Genomic DNA, 21638 nt, shown 5'->3' on the forward strand with positions numbered 1-21638 from the left:
CCCTTTTAAGAAATGAGAATATGATTGTCAAAAAATTTCAAATTGAATGTTTTGAACCAATGTGCGCATCACTTTTAAAGTAAAACATTTCGTTCAAGCTCAACAACCATTTAGTACTACAATCTAGCTGTATTATTCTTAACTTGTGAGTTAAAGGTTTTAGGTTCGATTCTCGTTAAAGGTGAATTTGAACCATATTATTACTAGTTCATTGTGAGGCTAAGCCTACATTCTTCTCCTTACTGGGGATAATATAATTTGTTCCAAAAAAAAAAAATTTCGTAACCCAACATGCTTCGATGATGTCTTACATGTATGCACAAATTTGGACATAATATGAACTAAGATTTATTTTATATATATATATATATATTATGATATAGTGGTATTTTTTTTTTCTTATTTTCTTGTAAATGCATATTCAACCATGTGGAGTGTGGGTGCCCTTATGCAAAAAGTTGCCAAAATCCATATCTTTCAATTTTGAGGACATGTGATGATCAAGTGTAGATTAGCTATAAAATTATATTAGTTTAGATAATTTGTAAAATATTTGAACTTAATATTAATCTCCAGCAATAGTATTTGCAATTGACGAAATTTTAATTGATAAGAATTTAAATTATGTCATGAAACAAAACTTTGTGCATACGTGTTTAAACTAATATAATCTTGTGACTAATATGTATTTAAGTTTTCACATGTCCTCAAAATGAGAACTGTGGGAGCCAATTAAAAGCAAGCTAGTAAGGTAAAAAAACAACACAACTAAAAGCAAGTTTGAATGGAGTCATTTAGTAATACTATAGTTTAGTGGTATTACTCTTTTTTTATTATTATTAGTACATCGATATTTTTACACTAAGATGAAGGGGAGTTCGATATTCCTTTTCACTTAGAAGAGAGAAGTCTTAAACTCGATTCTCACTATATTTGAACCATATCATTACCAACTTACTTCTGTACCCTTTTAATGTTGATAATATTATTTGTTTAAAAGAAAATATATAAGCAAGTTTGAATGGTCAAAAAAAAAGGCCAGAGTCTTCTCATTTGTCTGGAATTTATTTTTAAAATATAAACTTATTTTTCTGTTGGAATTTTAAAATAAACTTTCTTAAATTTGTAAAATTAATAACAAATTAAAAAAACTAGGAGCCAATTAAAATAAAAGGGGTCTCCTTTGACTGTCCTGTGTTCCCAGCGCATCACAGCACCACCACACAAAAAAAGCAAAAATAAACAAAACACACAAACACTCGAATCCAAAAGAGGAAGAGACCTAGATCCTCTCTCTCTCTCTCCCTCCCCCTCCTCCCCACCTCTCTCTGATCATGGATCTACGCCTCTGATTCCACCTCACGCCCTTCGTTTTCCAGATGATCCTCCCTTGATCTTCGCCAGTTTCTGCTTCGTCGGTACGATTTTCTTCCCCTGACACTCTTCTCATATAAAGTTACCTTTTTTTTTTTCTGATTTTTTTTTTTGAATTTTTTTTTTCTGTGATATATGAGGAGGGTTTTGTTTTATTTTTTTCGTTTTGGGTGTTTAGATCGGCTAGTTTTGGCATCTGTGACTGGCCCTTTATTGTATTTATTTATTTTTATTTTTTTTTGGTGTGGTGATGGGGGGTTGGTGAGGGAGGAATAATTGTTATGATTAAATATTCAGGTAGTTGTTTGATTTTTCTTTTGTGATTTTTGGGTTTTAATTGTTGGATCTCTGTGTAAATGTTGATTTGTTTGTGGGTATATATAGAAGGTCAAAGAGTTGCCTTTACTAATTTGTGGGGTTCGTTTATTGTTCTTTTTTGTTGTGCAATTCATAAAATTTGTGTGCTTTGGTTTACAAGTTTTGATTTTTTTTTCATATTTGTGTATGTATGTGTATGTGTGTGTGTATATATATATTTATTTATTTATTTGTATATGCTGGTAGGTACTGAGTTTGATTTTCAGCTTAAGCTCAGTTGATTGGCTACAAAATGCCTTTGCTTTACGAATCATAAAACGGTAAATGGATCTTTGTGTGGATTGTGGATGATGGCTGAAGAAAATTCTATTCGGATTGTCAATGTTGCATTTTCACAGTCAAAATTTTAATTATCGTTGCTTGATTGATTGATTGCAGTAGGTTGATGGTTGATTTTACCAAGGCTAAACCATAAGAGAACAGGGAATGGCTTCAGTGGGTGTGGCGCCTACGTCAAGTAGGAGAGAACCCAGTGGTCACGTGGTTGGTGTGGATAAGTTGCCAGAGGAGATGAATGACATGAAAATTAGGGATGACAAAGTACGTAAGCCATTGGTTTAAGTGCTTTCTTATCAGAGTATTTTCTCCTCGTACTTTTTTGTTTTTCGTTTTTAGGATTATTGTATATTTGGTATTGAGGACTTATGGTCTGCTTCACTTGTGTAGGAAATGGAATCCACAGTTGCAGTCGTTGATGGTAACGGAACAGAGACAGGCCATATAATCGTGACAACTATTGGTGGTAGAAATGGCCAGCCAAAACAGGTATAATATTTCTCTTTTGGACATTAGTCTCTAGTTGATGTGGACCACTGATATGTTGTTTTCCTTTATTATTTAATTGCAAGTTTCCTCTAACAAAATGTTGTATATTTTGTCATAATAGACAATCAGTTACATGGCTGAGCGTGTTGTCGGACACGGATCATTTGGAGTTGTGTTCCAAGTAAGACTCTAGTCTTTTGCTTTACAATTCACTATGGAAAATGTATGGCCCTTCAAATCGGTAGCAATTTTCATGTCTTAAATTCTGAGTTCTTATTTGTGCAGGCAAAGTGCTTAGAGACTGGTGAAACTGTGGCTATTAAGAAGGTTCTGCAAGATAAGAGGTACAAGAATCGTGAGCTACAGACGATGCGCCTTCTTGACCACCCAAATGTTGTTTCTTTGAAACATTGCTTCTTTTCAACGACGGAAAAGGATGAACTTTATCTTAACTTGGTGCTTGAGTATGTTCCTGAAACGGTTCACCGTGTGATTAAACACTACAACAAGTTGAACCAAAGGATGCCCCTTATATATGTTAAACTCTACACATACCAGGTATGATGCCAACGAATGTGTCCCTTTTTTATTTTTCTCTAAGTTGCATTTGCATAGTTTTAATATTGTAAAAGGAACATTTCTTTCTTTCTTGGGAAGTAGATAATTTTACGTAAATTGTGCAGTATGTTATATACCACATTTAAGAATTGAGCTGTTGGACTAAAATCTTACTTCTTGAGCCCAAGGCTTAGGCTAAATTGAATCTCAGAATTGCTCATTAGGGCATAATGTTGTTCCTGCTGCCCTGGAGGGTTTATGTTCTGAGTTGCTGAAATTTGCCTCATTTCATCCATATTTGGCAGATCTTTAGGTCGTTATCCTACATTCACCGCTGCATTGGAGTGTGTCATCGGGACATTAAGCCTCAAAATCTTCTGGTATGTACTTTGATTCTTGTATACCTATATGCCTATTAATAACTTGTTAACCCTATTGTTGTGGGTGGCGGTGTTTATGGAGTAAGTAAACAGAAAAGGTATAAAATTTGGTTCTTATTTTGTGCAGATGAACCCTCGTATACCTATATGCCTTTTAATATCTTGTTAACCCTATTGTTGTGGGTGGTGGTGTTTATGGAGTAAATAAACAGAAAAGTTATAAAATTTGTTTCTTATTTTGTGCAGGTGAACCCACATACCCACCAAGTAAAGTTGTGCGACTTTGGAAGTGCCAAAGTTTTGGTATGTTTTGTTGTTTTTGGTGTCCTTTCTCTTTCAATGATACTCATCGTGTCGTTTGCTTCTGTTGGATTGGCATATATCTATATACTGTGTTATTGTTGTGCAGGTAAAAGGAGAGCCAAATATATCTTATATCTGCTCTAGATATTATAGAGCACCGGAACTTATATTTGGAGCAACTGAGTATACTTCAGCTATTGATGTTTGGTCTGTTGGGTGTGTTCTTGCTGAGCTATTGCTCGGTCAGGTACGTGCTTTGACTATTGTATTTTATGAAATAAATGTTTAGTACGATTCTAATACAACAGCGTTTTCTTTTGCATCAGCCTCTCTTTCCTGGTGAGAGTGGAGTTGACCAGCTTGTTGAGATTATCAAGGTAATTCATCATTTATATCGTTTTGGCAGTAGTTAAAATCTTATTTAATCTAAAGGATATGGATTACTCTTTTTTACTTGGTGTTTTCATGGAATCTTGAACTTTAGTCTTTTATCACGGTAGTGATTTATGTGTTGCTTTTTCTCTTGGTAGGTTTTGGGCACTCCAACACGGGAGGAAATCAAATGCATGAACCCTAACTATACGGAGTTCAAATTTCCTCAAATCAAAGCTCACCCGTGGCACAAGGTAATATAATGGAAGATATTATGTATGATATTATATTTCATTCACCAGATAGCATATTTATATCTGTTATTTTCTTAGATATTCCACAAGCGTATGCCTCCAGAAGCTGTTGATCTGGTTTCAAGACTGCTGCAATACTCTCCTAACCTGCGGTGCACAGCTGTGAGTACTAAGTTTTTAATTTTTTTTTTCATGTCCAAATAGTAAAGTTTCGCGGATTTACCTTTCTTATTAAAAAATTTAACTGATAAATATGTGCTATTAAAAGAAAATTCAGTAAAATTCCCTTTATTTTCAATCATGGTTCTGGAAAAAAAATAAATAAAAATTCAATCGTGTGTCCGTATACAGCTGGATGCCTTGGTCCACTCCTTCTTTGATGATCTTCGTGACCCGAATACCCGCCTGCCGAATGGACGCTTCCTTCCGCCTTTGTTCAACTTTAAATCACATGGTATGATATTGTTCTCAGACAATTTGTTTTTTCTTCCAAATTTGTTTTCCTTCTCCATGCCTTTTATCAAATTTCTTACCTTTTGATGTTGCGTGTGCTATCAATCAGAATTAAAGGGAGTGCCTGCGGAAACTTTGATGAAATTGGTTCCAGAACACGCGCGAAAGCAAGTCCCGTTCTTGGCGTCTGATTAGTTTGTGAAATGTGAGTAACCCCATGCGTGGTCCCATATTGAAGCTATGTGTTCTCTTCTACCTGGCCTGCTATTTGTGTCCATCTTATTTAATTTACCTCATTGTATGACTTTGTTTTGTAAAATTAGATGTGTTCTATTGAATCTTGTCATGTCCGAACCTCAAAGGGTATTTATGAGTACCGTACCTCTTCCCTGTATCGCCGAAGATTGTAGCTTCGCACAGAAGACGAACGCCAGCTTTTATCAAAATGTGTCTATCTGTATTCCTAGTAGACAGACCAATGTACCAATGTACCAATGATCTGTGATTTCGTATTTCCGTGTAATCGAGGTTTGTTTGTGAGATTTTATTGAAGGGCCAAGTTCCCTGTCGTGGTAGGAAGTAGCAAATCTCCCGTAGGTTAGTGTACAAGTGGAAACGTTTGATTTCTAATTGACGGGTTGTTTCATGCGTGACGAATGTGTCTTGTTCTAAAGTTGCATCAGGTTTTGAAAACTACAGCATTTTGTATGCCTCGAAACTAAGCCTTCCAATTTGTACTGGTTACCTTGATTTCATCAAACTGATGAATGTGCTGGCAAGTGATTCTCGTGAACTCTTTTTATGTCCATCGGTACCAATGTTTCGTGTTTTAGTTTGAACTAAAAGGCAGCTATTATGGTTTATGTTCAACCCTCGTTTTCAAATAAAAGGCAACTATTATCTCATTTTCAACCCTCGTTGCGTGCAAATCATTACCAAGTTTATGTTCTCTTTTTGACGATTCGATATTTTAGTTTGAACTAAATATATTGAACTTAGGCACAAGAGGGCGGTTGTAACAAACTTCGGCATAAGAGGACGGATAAACTGCTCTGATCTGCTGATCTAATGCACAACTGCGAAACGCCACAACTGAATTCTTCTTTTTAAGGGTTTTTGGGTCATCACCTCAAACTCAGAAATACGAACAAATCTTCAACACCCCCACTATTCATTTCTGACTCCGGTTGCCATTGATTGCAGATCCCAACCATGCTGACCCAGAGAGCGACCAAAGGGGTCTGCAACCGCTTTTTCAATATGGTAATTGATTTCTTTTTGTCAATTTAATCGCGTTTTCATTGATTACCCAGTTGTTCATTGCTTATTGAATAATGAGTTGGAGACAGATTTTGATTTTTCTTTGATTAGCTTAAGTTTGCTTGGTATAGAGTAATGGGTTGGAGGCAAGAGTTTGTGTTTATGTTTGTTTAGAAATACATGTGTTGGTTAGGCCAGTTGACATGACAGTGTGCCCGCCCTATTGGACTTAAGTTCAAATCACCCTCTCATAGATTAGACTAGTTTAGAACGTCGCATTGTCAAAAATGATTTGTTTCTGCAGATTTATATGTTCTCCTTGGTATGGATTTTTAGGGATCTTGCTCACATGGTGATTCTTGTAAATACCTTCATCCCAATAACAGTCAGCAGGATACAGTTTTGATTGATACTAATCAATCTTCGACTTTTCAAGAGAATCAGTCGGTTGGAGGCAGCTCCTTGCCAGGTAACTTCAAATTGTATGTTGCTAGTTGACCGTTGGTGTCTTCGTTTTTGTTTTTCACAAACTCGACTTCAGATGTGAGCTAGTCCGGCTCCTGAAGTTAATGCTTTAGTTCTAGTGCTTACTTTTCCTCATTATGCTTCACAGATGTGGTGGTCAGAGATCATACGGGAGCGTCATCGAGCAATCTACCTCCATCCCTAATGAGAGGGTGGACATCCGCGGCTTCCTTTTGTAGGCTGGGGATAAGTTCAACTTTTTTTGTACGGATAACTTCCTAGATCCTAGTAAACTTGGTTTGAACTAGTTGACATACTTCTAGTTAAGTTTCATCAAGGCTTGTAGGATTGTACCTTGTGTTTTATAGTACTGTCTGAAACATGTTGTTCATATCATTTCCAAAGAGAATGTGTTGTATCTTGTACTATAGTTCCTGTTTCAAGAAATGCTTGTTTCGTTTGATTCGTGTCTGAGTGTTTATGCTGCGACGGACATGCACCTTTTCTCAACTTCTGTATCGTGTCTGACTTGTTCGAAAACTAAGACATGGGTATCGAAATTGATTCGGTTCCCGACTTCTCTTGCGTTTACTAACACCAGCCCAAAAAATTTGTGGCTTGCGTTGCAATCCGGAATACAAACTTGAAAACGAGAAATTATATTGATTAAGGAGAGTAGTTGATTTCATACTCATTTCTTCTTGTATCTTGACTTGCGCAAATGTTGGATTAGAGAACATGTGATAACAAAGATCATAGTAATGCCCATGTTGAACTTTGACCCGTTTCGTATGTAGAACTCTTTTTATTTTTTTTTTGTTGATAATCCTTTTGTTATGAAGAAAGTTAAGGCAGTGGTTACACTCCTCAACACAACATTCGTTTCCAAACAATGCGAGATAAATTGCCAATGCAAAGAATAAATAACGAAAATTTAACCTACAATTCGGTTGCCAATGGTTTATATCTTAATGGTTTTCTTCAACTAATTAAAGAGAGTTGTTGTTACTCTATTAAAAGAAGAGTTTTTGTTTGAAATAGTTAAAGAGAGTTTAAAAGACTTGTATTCTTTTAAAAAGAGTTTAAAATTGAGGGGTTAATTTTTTATTTTATTTTATTTTTTAACAAAAGGAAGACATACACACTTTTGAGGCCACTTGCATCTTTAATGGAAGATGCAAAATACCTTGGAATGTGTATTTTGCAATTTGTGTTGGCCTAAACCTTCGAATAGAGAGATGTAAAATATACATCTTAGTTGGAAATTATAAACAAAAACCTAAAATATACATATTTTTTTGCATCTATTGGTGGTGGGTTCTGTAAATCAAAGTCAGAAAATTAAATAGAATCTTAAATTTACATCTATCTTATTGGATTAGAAATCTTAGCATATTTCGAAAGTGTAAAATAATTAACATGTAAATATAATTTTTGTATCTCAAATTTGCATCTCTTCATTGAAAATGCTCTAAGGCAGTAAATGAAAGAAATGTAAGCCATGAATTATGGGACTGCATAACTGAAAAATTAACATAAATACACAAACAAACAAGTTGTAGGAAAAAAAAATACAAACAAAAAAGACAATTTAATATGCAAAAGGGTGCCATTCATAGAAAAAATTACAATTTAATATGCAAAAGAGTACCATTGATAGGAAAAGTTACTATGCAAACAAAAATATTACTTTTACCATATTTTCATATCATATTTGTACCATTTTTCTAATAAATATGGAACTCATACACATGTGTTGATGCCTTGATGGGTGCTATCTCCATTAGAAATTTGCTATAAATGTAATATAAAAAATGTGATAAGTGTAACATTACTCTTATGCAAATTAATGAATAGGGTCAAATACCTCTTAATACCATTAATAAAAGAAATAAAATAAAATAAAGAAGAGCTGTTAGAAATTGAATAATAATAAAAATTCAGTGTCAAAGTAGGAGAAAATCTCTCAAGACTCACGTAACACGTACCGTGTAAGTAGGAAAAGAGGGGATATATATTTCAAGTGAAGGTATTTAGGGTTTAACCGTCGAAGTAGTGTCAAGAGTAGTGGTCACAGACTCACAGTTTCTTAACTTCACAAAAGGGTCGCAGTTGATTCTGATTTGAGCCAGCATCTACAGAAATTCTCCAGAGACTTTTGTTTAGGGTTTTGTTTTTTGTTTTTTTGTCTTCTTTATTTTGCTGGTGTTTGTCTTTTAGCCGAATATGAATCCTTTTCTATTCTCATTTTATTCAATGCCAAATGCAGCAAACTTGGCTTCTACATGGTAAACAGATCAAACAATTTGTTCTATAATTTGTCACGCACAAAGAAATTTGAATAGGGCACACTTCACTAAACCCTAATTTTTAAGCTCAAAGCATGATGAAGCTCTCTCGTTTCTTCACGCTGCTTTTTGTTGTGCTTTTAGTGTTTGTCATTGTTTTCCTTCAAAAACGACATATAAAACACAAAGATTTGCACATAACATCTCGGATATTAAATTGGCCATGGCCATACCATGTACCGAAAATATGGCCGCCATATTCCTCCCCATCCGTCTACCCTAAGAGTCCATCGGTTCAAATACCAGAATCTCCACCTCCAGATTACCCTGAGAATCCTTACAAGTTGCGGGTTTTTAATGTGTTGGACTTCGGTGCTCAGGGGAATGGTGTCAAAGATGACACTGAAGCATTCCAGGACACTTGGAATGCTGTTTGCCAAGCTGAAATTAGCACTGCTGCCATGTTTCTTGTTCCTAACAATTTATCCTTCTTGATTCAACCTATCGTTTTCGAGGGGCCTTGCAAATCTAGGCTTGTGTTTCAGGTAATTTTAGTAATTAATTATCATGTTACAAGTCGTTTAGTTGTAACTATTTGTATGTTTATATGTTAATTAATGGATGAGATCAGATTGAGGGAGCCCTTATGCCTCCGGATGGACCCGATCAATGGCCCCCAAACACCAAGAGGCAAGACTGGCTGCTCTTCAAAGAAGTCCATAGAATGCTAATGCAAGGGAATGGTCTTTTAAATGGGAGAGGAGAGAAATGGTGGGACCTCCCCTGCAAGCCTCACAAGGTATGATGATATCAATAATTAATTACGTGCTTTTGACCGGTTGGTAAGGTCAGTGTGTAACACTCGAATTTGAACTCTCTTCTTGTACACGCAAACAAGTAGTTTAGAATTGGCTTTTTAAAAAAGTTTCTCATTTAATTTTTTTTTTCTTCTGATAATTATATATTTAATCTTAGAACTACATGCCTATTGATGATATTAATTTTGTATCAATGTTGGAACAGGGAGGAAAGGGTCCTTGTGATAGCCCATCTGTAAGTGCTCACCACAGAAGTTATTATCATGATTTAACAGTTGAAAATAGCCCTCTTTATGTTATTAAAACCTTATTAAAAATCAAATATTCAAGCAACCATTGCTAATAATTGTATATTTGAATCTTATAATGCATGCAGATCATAAGGTTCTCAAAAGGGTCAGATTTGTTTGTTCGAGGACTTAGGCTTGAGAACAGCCCCAAGATTCATATTCGTTTTGATAGTTGTGCACATGTCAGTGTCGAAAGCATTAGCATAATTTCACCTGAAGACAGTCCCAACACAGATGGAATCCACATAGAGGACACAACCAATGCCGAAATACACCATTCAACCATTTCCACGGGTAATTATTTACAACTCGCACATTTTTTAACATTGAAAAGAAAAATACGACTAGACTATAATCTAGTTGATTGTGCTTTCTTGTGTGTGTGCATAACTCCTACATTTCTATCATATTGAAGCAGAATTTTAATTATTTGAAGGCTCATTCTTCTCTACCTCAATTTCATATGTAGGCGATGATTGTGTCTCGATTGGAACGGGCTGCTATAACGTGGATATAAGTTACATGACGTGTGGTCCAAGTCACGGAATAAGGTATTAGACCATTGAGGTTCAGGATGATTACTATCAGAATGTGTATGTTTAAATTCACAACTTAACAACAAAAGTCTGATGAGAGGATATTTCCCAAATTATATATCTTGATATAACTAAATATTCTGTTTCTCTTTGCAGCATAGGTAGTCTTGGCAAAGGAAACTCACAAGCCTGTGTTACAAACATCACAGTGAGTGACTCCATCATCAAGAATTCCAACAACGGTGTTCGGATCAAAACATGGCAAGGCGGCTCCGGCATGGTATCTAAAGTAACCTTCAAGGACATTCACATGGACACAGTTTTAAACCCCATTATCATAAACCAGTTTTACTGCCTCAAGAAACAATGCTCCAACCAAACTTCTGCAGTATTGATTGACAGTGTTCAGTTCTCAAACATAATGGGCACGTATGACAGTAGAAAGCCTCCTATGCATCTTGCTTGCAGCGATTCACTGCCATGCAAAAATCTGACCCTGTCGGGAATACACTTGCTTCCTGCTCAAGGAGGGACTCACTTGGATCCATTTTGCTCGCAAGCTTTTGGTACTAAGGATGCATTTTCCACTCCACAGGCTCCATGTTTGATGACAGGTTACCCCAAAGGGCTGGAAAATGAGGTGGATAGGTCATGTTTTTAGTAAATGTGATTATGCGAGGGATTTCGGATTAGAATCTGTAATGTAAGTCTCCAATAAAATCATGTAGACGCGTCTCTAATAGAAGTGTAGAAGTGAAATATCCTACCTTTATTAGTGACGCTGTCCGTCTACAATATTCAGTAAAAGTGGTTTATGTACCATTACTCATCTCTCTCAGCCTTTTTTCAGGAACTTTAACAATAGCAAAGATAAGGATGTAGTGGTTCATAATCATTTATCATAGCACTTGAACTTAACAATAGTTTGAATAACATTGATATATAAGTGTTAAGGAATGTCGGTACTACAAGATAAAGAATGCACAAAGTAAAGTAGAAAATGGACACCAAGAATTTATGCCCACGTCCACGAAACAAGGATCAATCTTCACTATATGAAAAAGATGAGTACAACAAGAGCAGTCTTACCAAGCCAAAGACAAGGCTTGATGGATATAAGAAAGTATAATACACACTTTCTATCACTCTAAACTTCACTCACACAATGTGTAGTGGAACACTCTCACTCTCACTCTTGGATTGGAACTTTAGCCTTGGACTTGATCCTTTTCTACTCACTCTTTCTTGATTGGTTACATCACTACAACATCACACCCATATTTATAGGTGAGGGCTTTGCATTCTACTAGTTCCTAGTTCCTTCTACAAACTAGAACTAGTTTCTAGTTTCTAGTATATTCTACAATCCTCTAACTTAGATAATTCTATACTAGCCACAAAAATGTAGCTTCTAGATCTTTCCATTTTGCAACCAAAGAAGCTAGTACTTTCTAGCTTCTTCCACCAACTTAATAACTTGCTAGAATTGTCTAGCATGCTCCAACCACCTCACTTGCTTACTAGAATAATCTAGAACATTCACCATGGCTTGGACCATATACCAACAATAAGCGCATAAATCAATTGATTCTCCATTGCTTTCCTACTTTTTCTAGACAAACAAACAGATCTTTATCACCAACTAATGTATTACTAGATATTATTATTATTAGGGGTGTGCTATCCACACACCCTTTTTACTTCATACACACCCTCTTTAATTTGCGGCCGTCGGATCGACTGAATTAAAAAAGATCAAATGGCAGAAATTAATAAAGGGTGTGTGAAAAGTAAAAAGAGGTGTGAATAGCACACCCCTTATTATTACTATGTGACATCTTTGAATTTCTTTACTACTTTGGAGGTGATTCGAGCTCAGATATAAAAGAGCAAACATCATGCACTGTACCATAACCCATATCTAATATGTATGTTAATATAATAATGAGTTTTCAATCCGAAGTATATTTTGTGTCCTAGTATAAAATTTTATTAGTCAGTAGATTTAAAACGCTCTTACCATTTATTGAGAGGCTTATAGAATTTTTAAGTTGGAAAAAAAGAAAAATCAATAGAAATAACACTAGCTGGCGAGAACATATCCAGAATGGAGTATAGTCGACCTGAACAACTTCAAATATTCTGCATGAGCTTGTAGTGCATCGATAACTCCATGAAAATAGGTTGTATCAATTAATGACCAACTTAAATTTGGAAGGAACGGATTTTTTTTCTGAATAATGTGATTGTTAAGTATTTGTAAAACCTTTTGATTGCCCTGGGTGTAAAATGTAATAATAAGCCATTTAGAAGCAGTAGTTTTATCATTTATTGAGTAATATAAGTCAGTTTTTTGTTGAAACTTTTAGCTTGAAATAGTAAAATCATTATAAAAAATTAGTAAGGCCTAGAATGGAACTAGTACAGAGTTAAATCGGTAAAAAAATCTCAGGAATGTCTTACAATTTTTAAGAAGCTTTTATAATTCTCAAAAATAGGTTTTATGATGATTATTTATTGCAGAATTGACTAAAAACTGTTAGTTTTAACTCTCAATGTTTGTAACCAACGGACACAACTAAAAATACCAAATAGGCACATGTCCAAGTAAAATATCCCAAAACTTCATAAAACAAATTAATTCAACACTTGTGAGCAAGATGAATTAACATGTTTTTGACACTGATCTATGCACCATACCAATTACTTTCATGGTGATTTCCAAGACCTGCGGGCAAATAGAAATCCTCACAACTGAGATAGTACATAGACCATGTCATGCCATTTAAAATGCAATTTGATAACAACTTGATATCCGATATATATTTCATCAGATAATTGACTAGCACATAAAAATGTGACTTAATGAATCCAATTGGAGATTAAATTGAATACATGGATTCTATACATACCTTATAGGTCATCTGCAAATATAAGGCATTACTAAAATGAAACTCAAGCTCCCACTAATCTGCTGCAACATTGTTACTTAATTTGCAAATCAATACTTAAATCATATTTTTGAAAATATGCCTTTGGGAATAGCCTTTCTCAATCAATGAATGCATATTACCTTAATGAAAGGTACAACTAAGCACGGAAGCAATCGCCACTGTTACAAAAACATGCACCAACAACCATCTTATATGTATTAATAATTCCACATTTATGCTAAGTCCTTATGAGCCTCAAGACAAATGATCAACCGAGAAATCTAAATGATTGCAAGTAACGTAAAAATGTACGCATATACCAATTATTCATTCGTGCAACTTAAATATATTATAGACATTCGAGTAACACAAATTCATGGAAGATAAAATAACGCTTTAATAGATTCATGCAAGTCCACTTAATGCTTAAAATTTTAGAACAACTCCCACTAAGTTTTCAGAGTTTATACTTGCAAATAAGTTAATGAGTGTGAAGCCCAATTTTCGTTCACTAATTCTCCCACATGGGCAAACACTCGTTAATATATTCTTTCAAAGATGTACCTAAGAAAATTGCTTTATATTTTAGACATAATAAATAGACATCACAACCAACATAAAGTTGTCAAACAGAATTTCAGTAATGAGTTACACTTACTTTAGAATTCATCATAATTAATTTACGAGCTTGATTGCTACCAAAGTTATACTGATCAAAATAGACATACTAATCTTCATAAAATAAAAACATAGAGCTGTTTTGGGTCAAAATAGTAGTCTAAAGTGACGTCTCAAAACGACCAACACAATCTGCCAGTATAACACTCTATACAAGCATGGGTTACTAGTAAATTCACCATAATTAAAATACATGGCGAAAAATTACCAAAATTTGCAGACACATAGTAGACATATATATTTTGAACATATTAAAAATTTAGGTCATTTGGTGACCATTATACGTGTCATTCATCCGACTGTAATCAAGACACACAATCTGCCAGAAAAGCTATGTTCATCTATCATGAACATAAACATCTCTAAAAAATTCAATTTCACGTTATTTCAATTTCGATGTCCAAAGGACACTCAAGTAATCAAATTTCATCCTCTAAACAGACATCATAGTTCAAATTGAAAATATTTACAAGCATTATACTTAAACAATGCATACCTTAGCAATCCTTGATGAACCTTCATGGGTTCAATACTTTGCATCAACAAGTCTCATGAAGAGACACAAAAATATGTCATGATGCGACCAATTTCCATGCCTTCAAACCACAACCTTTTATGGGGCTCATTGTAGAAATATTTGTAACTAATGGCATGGAACTTTATCCCAATAAACTTCATGAAACTAAATTAATTTACACATGTAGGCAAGAAAATTAACTAGTTTCTAGTACTAGATTTTATGTCACAAAAGTACCTTCATGAAAAAACTTCAACACATGTAGGCAAGATGAAGATTTTCACAACTTCTGTGAAATAAAACCTATACCATGCCATCTTAATTAAACTAAAAGAAATAATCCACACATGTGGGCAAGAAGATTATCCCTCTTATTCTAATTAAGATGCAATGTTGACTGAAGTAATTAAAAAATACAGTCTCATCGTCAACTAAGCCGTTGTGGCTTGCTTGATTGAAAAGCCATTGATCAACTCCTCCCTGAAACAATTCAAGAAGTTACATGGATTAATTAACTGTAAGTGACAAAATATGATAACCTGATTTGAGCTTCGAGTCCTGCCAACAAATGGCACTAATTCCTTCATGACTCCCTTTGACATTAAATTAATCTCAAGAAACCTGATAACATACTTGAGAGATATTAATCACATATAGAACAAGTTTTATTCCACCACAAGAATGTCAATACTTACCTTTATGGAGTCAATTACTTAAATTAGAAATACTTTATGTAATGTGAGAGAACAATATATTCCTTTAATTTAAAAGCTAAATCGCTCAAATGTTTTCTTAAGTCAAACGGGTTCCTTTCCTTTTATATATTTCTTTCCGTAGTACAAAACTACTAAAACATAGCATTAAAATCATGCATTAGCTTTGTAAAAACCAAATTAAATAAGAGGAACAACCAAAATTGTTTTCTTCCATAGAAAACATCTCCAATATATGCCCTACATTAGCCTTGAAAAGTTTCTTTTCTTCTCCCCTTATGGCACATAAAAATTTACTAATCAAAGCACTGTTTAAATTCTTTAGGCAAACCATATACAAGTTTGAAAACTTATGCTTATCTATTTAGTCACATGCTTTGAATGAAATACATACCTCATGCCTTCATATGTTCACCACTTCTTTATAAACATGTATTTATAATCACATGACCAACCACAATTCTCATATAAATAGATAAAAATACAAATGAGAATTGTCACATAATTACTGCAAATCTCATTTTATTTGTATATTGTTCTCATTCTTGCCACCGGATGCTTTCTGCCATTCTCAGTCAATTCACAAGTTATGCATCAATTTCATAATTTCTAGCCATGTACAATTGACTATACTAAGATATGAAAGCAAAATTGTAGACAAAACTAATTTGATTAGTCATGCATATTCCTTATGAGTTAATATCACTATGACCATAAGCAACAAATGTACTGCATAACTATTGCTTATCTGCGATTATACATATATTGGTGTCTTTGTATGGGATCATCTCAAGCTTAAAGCAACATATGACCACCCAATCCTTGTTTAAAAACACGCCATATATATGTCCATTTCGCTACATGTTTGCAAAACTTAAAATTTTAATCCATGTTGATTATTTCCAACAACAACCATTAACATGGCTATTACATTCGGTCTATATATATTTCCTGCATATTATCATGTAACACAACTGATTGGAAAATTTTCCATGAATTTATATTTACCCATGAAAAACAGAGCGATAGATTTACTCATGTACTAGTGCCGAAACACCCAGACCATTTTGACAGAATATAGTCTAAAAAACAAGTAAAATCATTTATGCATATTTACATATGCTTCTCGGTATGCCTTTTATATGCATATAATAATTTATCATGTTCAAAGCATATATTTTCTCTCTGTTATAATTATCAAGTTCAAAGCTTAATAATCAAAACTAACCATATGTATGATCGACTAATTCGTACTTGACATATATAATGATCAACCCCGTTTGCTTTGATAGAGGACTTTACCGAGCTTGCTGAGTGAGACGCTTCATCAGTATTCCTTGGCAAGGTTAGAACAAAAGTATATATTTGCATATGCTTACAAAATTGACAACGACATTAGCCGAAAGTGGTTGTATCTGTCACTAAATTTATTCAACCAAAACCATTAGCATGAAAGTTGAAATAGAAAACTGAAATCATGCCATATTCCTCCAGTCACAATTAATTTAGTAAAGATGAACAAACTGTTCCAATCTTTCTTCATGAGAACTGAATACGAGAAAAAAAACTTGAAGTGCTTGAAAACCTACCGTTCAACAATTATTAGTTTACCAATTCAAGAGTGATATATCTGATAGCAGAATATGTGATTCCAAGGAGATGTGATTCTCTGCAAGGCTGCACATGCCTTGGGAGGTGACGTCCATGACTTGTCCTCCGTTGGACGACAGTGTCTTTATGCCTCGACACGGTTCGTTAGCTTTATCCGCTCTTTAACCGACCTCTTCTGGTTTCTTTTATATTTAACTAACCCTTTCTAATCATAAGATCAAAAGGAAAAAATCATACAGGATCTCATATGTCGATGCATATATGAACCTCCTCATTGGGCTCACTGATCATCTCAAAAATTCTCCAGTGCAAGAACACATGACTATTTCAATTCAACCAAAATAATAACAAGAACATTGAAATAGAAAACGTTAAGCACTATGGTAATTCCAATTAGGAAAATTTTGTCTGAATCCATGTTATGTATCTCTACACCCAATTAATAATTCTTTCCTAATAAACTACCAAACGTGCCCTTAGGTGAATGGAAAAAAAAATATTAGAACACAACCCACCAACCATCAACACACGATCTTTACACCCAGTCTCTCATTTTTGTCGGTGAACCCAAACCCAAACGCAGTTAACCACCGTTGCTCTCATCTCTCTCTCTCTCTCTTTCTTGTTAGGTTAACTTTTTCCGGTGCCTATAAATTTGATAAACTAATATATATGCAACATTATTATTAAGTCAATTCGGTCAATTTGAATTAGTACTTTGGTTTTGTTATCAACTTAAACGTCAACAGCTTGGGGAATAAACAACGACTAATGAAGGGAAGCTACAGGTTCCAACCGACGGGCTGACGGAGAAAGAGAGAGAGTTCGTAAGTTGGCGCAGTAACATACATCGAAATCATTGTCGACAGCAAAGCCGGTGGAGCATTGCAGTTCCATTCGGTTCGAGAGGAAAGAGAAAAAGGGAGCAGAAATAAAAATAAAAAGTGGAGGAGGATGGTGGCCGTCGATGACATCGAGGAGAAGTAGTTTGGTTCACCGGAAAAAAAATGGGGGAGTGGGTATAAAGATAAACAAAGTGTGTCGACGGTCGATGGGTTTTGAGTTCTAATATTTTTTTTCTTTTCATTTCCATTCATCGAAGGACAAATTTGGTAGTTTGCTAAAAAAACTTATTAGTTGGATGTAGAGATACATAAATTAGATTCAAATAAAATTTCTCTTTCAATTATACAATTCCATAAAATAATGAACCAACTATTTCAATCTTCCTTTATTATAGTTAATTCAATATCATCATTAAGTGCTTCAATTAGAAAACGTTTGGATTTGAAGGGTGGTGGCGGTGGAAGAAAACTTGAACTCAATAGGCACCACTCGTAGAAACAGATTATCTAATTATATATAATCGTTTTATTTAACTTATAATTTCAGTCTATAAGACCAAATAGGAACTGATGTAAAATATGTGATGTGCATATCTGTTTGGGCCCAAAATAATATTGTTGGGTCGAGTGTAGGTTTGTGCTCGGCCCAAAGCCATGTCAAAAGTATTATGGGCTGTCTGGTGATTCTGGGCCATTCAGCAGGGATGGTCGAGTCCTATCACAAGAAGGAGTAGTTCAGATAAGCAAAGGGGAGAGGAAGTCCTAGTGCAATTAGGATTCTCGACCAACAATGAATAAAGCCCTAAAAAGGGGTGAGTTCAAAGTCCTAGTGGGAGTGGGGTTGTTCGAAGCAAAGTTGGAACAAAACAAGGAATCCCAGTCCAGATATGAGTTTAATTCAATCTCAAGAAGGAGTTGCTGCTATAAATACAAGACATCATGCAACAGTTCGGGACCTTCAATTCAACACACAATTGCCCTACGCAAAACCTCTCAAACATCTTAAGATTTTTTATTTTCTTTTTCTCGCCAACACATCTTCAGTTTGGATAAACAGCACTGTGAAGGCAACCAGCAAACACCTTTAGTTTGGATAAACAGCACTGTTGCCGTAGAATCAGCCGACCGATGAGCACCTTCAGTTTGGATAAACAGCATTGCGTCGAGGCCAACTGGTTACCTATCCAACTCTCGGTCGAGAAGGGTTTTCGAATCCTTATTGTCAGAGGTCATCTTATTAGCCTTTTCGGCAAAGTAAGGTGTTACGAGTCACGACATTCGGCGTATTGGACGTCGAGTAGTTTTATGATTGGATACTCCCAAGTGAGTTTCAGAGTTCGGCATTCTGACAGCCGAACCACATTCACCATCAAGACATACATCACCTTTGAATAATTGTGTCTGTACAGTCTGGTGTCGATTCAACGTGCTTACTTACGAATATAATCATTGTGACCGAATCAGGCGCCGACGATTTGTGAACTTCGTAGAACTAGCAGCCTTGTCTTCAGGCTTGGGAATCCAAAGGCTGAGATTTGTTCCTTCCTCGGCCGCAGTCGCAAGATAAAGAAGTCAGCAACACGCTCAATGCAACATCAACAAGTTTTACTCCTCGGCCGAGTTCAGCCAATGAGTTGGCACGCCCCGCATTCAACCGAATGACGTAATTAGCTTATTAGTTACTCGGCCTGCGCGCCACGTAGGCTTTGTAATTTTTAGGGTCAACAATATCATATTAATATGCCAAGTATGTGCAATTATATGTGGAAACGTATTGATACCGTTTCAAAGGAGGTCTGACTTGGTGGTGTTGCCAAGCATATGCAATCACAACTTGGATTAAACACATGCAGTTCACGAGAATATTGTGTAATCCAACATTAAAGCTAATAGGCTTTAATTATATAACCAGTGGCTCTGATACCAACTGTTAGTATTGATGTGCTTTGAAGAAAAAAAAATGTTTATGCTGTGCTATGAGAATGAATTCATTTTTGCTCTTTCACGTTTTCAACTTTTTTTCACCCAAAATTGTGAAAATAAGTTGTTTTTAAGTGTTCACTAAACACCTTTTTGAGCTCAACATTTTTTTTTTATACCAATTTTTTTATAATAGCATCTTAGTACCAAACTAGTACTTATAAGGTTATACAATTAAACACAAACGAATGAGTGACTAACCTGATTCCAACCGTAGCCACGGAAGTCGAACACAAAAGAAGTAGCGCACGACAACACCAAGATCTTCTATAAGCACCTAGCCGGATACAACTACTCTATGAGAAGTATTATGCTGTGTGTTCTAGGGCTTATAAGGACCGGTGTTTTATATAAGCTAAAAGTTGGGGTTTCAATCCATAAAGAAAACCTAAACTTACTTTCTTAGTCTCCAAGTCAAGTATCATAATCATATTCAATTAAGGATTCCATCAATCATATTTCCAATATAAGACACTTTATATAGGATTGATATCTTTAAGAGATCAAATCACAATCAACATTATTCTCTAATATTACATTCCTATTACATGCATGTAGTATATCACTTAAAGGTTGATTTATATTGGATAAATCCAACAATTTTTGCTATACTTTTGGGATCGTCAGTAATTCCTGTTTCAGGCAGACAAGAGAGAACGTGGACGTATAGAAGTGTCCACAAAAGAAGCCTTACCAGACAGAAGCCAGAAGCTACTATTGGTAAGCAGGTTGAGTTGCTTCAAAGCATGAAATAATTTGCTTTCTGCTACTCCATAATAAAACCTTAAAGAATAATATTTAATTGTTCCTGTCTGGTTCAAGACTGCAAACCCTATAAATTTATAAGGAATATAACAAGACCTTCCGAAAATGGCCAATTGGCTACTCTTTGCATCATGCCATAAATTTCTCGTCCAACAGCAACAAACTGCCGTTGGAATCTGATGAAATGTGTGAATATAATCATGGAAATACCACAATGGGATCCTTTAAATATCCTAAAGCAATAACTTTTATTGTGTGAAATGGGTGCATGTAATCATTCAAAATCTCTTCAAATTTTAACCCACCCAACTTTTTTTCTCATTGGCCGGCTATAGCTCCTCGCATGCAGACTCCTCCACATTCTTGCCCAAAAAGCCGAAGCTAGCTCTAAATGGAACTGGTCGGTCTCGCAACATTATGTCAGTGTGTTAGCTAGGGCATGGACCGACCTTCAAAAATAGCCTCCCACTAATTCCTAGTATGAAGGTGGCCTACTTGCACTTCAAACTTATCATCACTCTTGTGAATTACCCCTCATCTCAAGATTGGAGAGAAACTTATCTACACTGGGATCAAGATCGGAGTCATCCTTACACTGTAAGCTGTAGTCAGTGCAAAATTGGGATTAATGAAATTTATGATGCTAATTTGTATGAATTAAATCCATTAGCCCACCTTAACAACTTCTAAGACAAGTCAGTCACTGAACCACATGTGCTCGATAAAATTGAAAAACAAAAATTATAGCTCACATTGCCCGTAATGTCAATGTAGAAGTATTAATTCCAAACCAATCACACATTGTTATGTGTTAAACTTTCTCACCAGGCAATGCATGATTGATTTAGATACCAGCATCTCGGGTGTAGGCAAGTCTTCCTCTCCCACAGCAGTAGTCTTCTAGTGTTATCTCTTGCAAGTTGTTCTGGTGCTCGAAGTGGTCACATACACAGCGGTTTAACTCTTATGGTGCTTTCAACTTCCTAAGATCGTGGGTACCTTCATTCTATAACCCTATTTAAACCCCTACAATGCCTAGCCGACGAAATGACAAATTACGTGTGAAAAATCCCAGTTGCATTCTTTGAATTTCAAAAGTATG

General features: G+C 35.3%; 2 protein-coding genes across 4 annotated transcripts; both read left to right on the forward strand.

The window, feature by feature from the left end:
• The first annotated feature begins 1228 nt into the window (after nucleotides 1-1228).
• On the forward strand, nucleotides 1229-5490 carry LOC137721911 (shaggy-related protein kinase alpha-like). 3 transcript variants are annotated; one of them, XM_068460934.1, is made up of 14 exons: nucleotides 1229-1418; nucleotides 1939-2012; nucleotides 2131-2292; nucleotides 2419-2517; nucleotides 2639-2698; nucleotides 2803-3075; nucleotides 3381-3455; nucleotides 3702-3758; nucleotides 3865-4005; nucleotides 4085-4135; nucleotides 4289-4384; nucleotides 4463-4546; nucleotides 4736-4838; nucleotides 4947-5490. In XM_068460934.1, the coding sequence occupies exons 3-14, from the start codon at nucleotides 2179-2181 to the stop codon at nucleotides 5030-5032; spliced, it is 1239 nt and encodes a 412-aa protein (XP_068317035.1). In that variant the 5' UTR covers nucleotides 1229-1418; nucleotides 1939-2012; nucleotides 2131-2178; the 3' UTR covers nucleotides 5033-5490. The 3 variants fall into 3 exon arrangements, with proteins under 3 accessions (XP_068317035.1, XP_068317036.1, XP_068317034.1); XM_068460935.1 differs by lacking the exon at nucleotides 1939-2012 and having other exon boundaries at nucleotides 2134-2292; XM_068460933.1 differs by lacking the exon at nucleotides 1939-2012 and having other exon boundaries at nucleotides 1230-1418.
• Nucleotides 5491-8945: 3455 nt separating this feature from the next.
• LOC137722141 (polygalacturonase At1g48100-like) lies at nucleotides 8946-11155 on the forward strand. Its single transcript, XM_068461116.1, has 6 exons — nucleotides 8946-9395; nucleotides 9482-9649; nucleotides 9874-9963; nucleotides 10045-10252; nucleotides 10428-10509; nucleotides 10651-11155. The coding sequence occupies exons 1-6, from the start codon at nucleotides 8946-8948 to the stop codon at nucleotides 11153-11155; spliced, it is 1503 nt and encodes a 500-aa protein (XP_068317217.1).
• The last annotated feature ends 10483 nt before the right edge of the window (nucleotides 11156-21638 follow it).

Source organism: Pyrus communis, chromosome 17 (genome assembly GCF_963583255.1).
Source record: "Pyrus communis chromosome 17, drPyrComm1.1, whole genome shotgun sequence".
Lineage (NCBI taxonomy): Eukaryota > Viridiplantae > Streptophyta > Magnoliopsida > Rosales > Rosaceae > Pyrus > Pyrus communis.

Coding starts and splice junctions, on each gene's coding strand:
- LOC137722141 (XM_068461116.1), top strand. CDS start 8,946: ATGATGAAGCTCTCTCGTTTCTTCACGCTGCTTTTTGTTGTGCTTTTA. Junction 10,253..10,427: donor CCATTCAACCATTTCCACGG/GTAATTATTTAC, acceptor TTTCATATGTAG/GCGATGATTGTGTCTCGATT. Junction 10,510..10,650: donor GGTCCAAGTCACGGAATAAG/GTATTAGACCAT, acceptor TTCTCTTTGCAG/CATAGGTAGTCTTGGCAAAG.
- LOC137721911 (XM_068460934.1), top strand. CDS start 2,179: ATGGCTTCAGTGGGTGTGGCGCCTACGTCAAGTAGGAGAGAACCCAGT. Junction 2,699..2,802: donor CATTTGGAGTTGTGTTCCAA/GTAAGACTCTAG, acceptor TTATTTGTGCAG/GCAAAGTGCTTAGAGACTGG. Junction 4,839..4,946: donor GTTCAACTTTAAATCACATG/GTATGATATTGT, acceptor GCTATCAATCAG/AATTAAAGGGAGTGCCTGCG.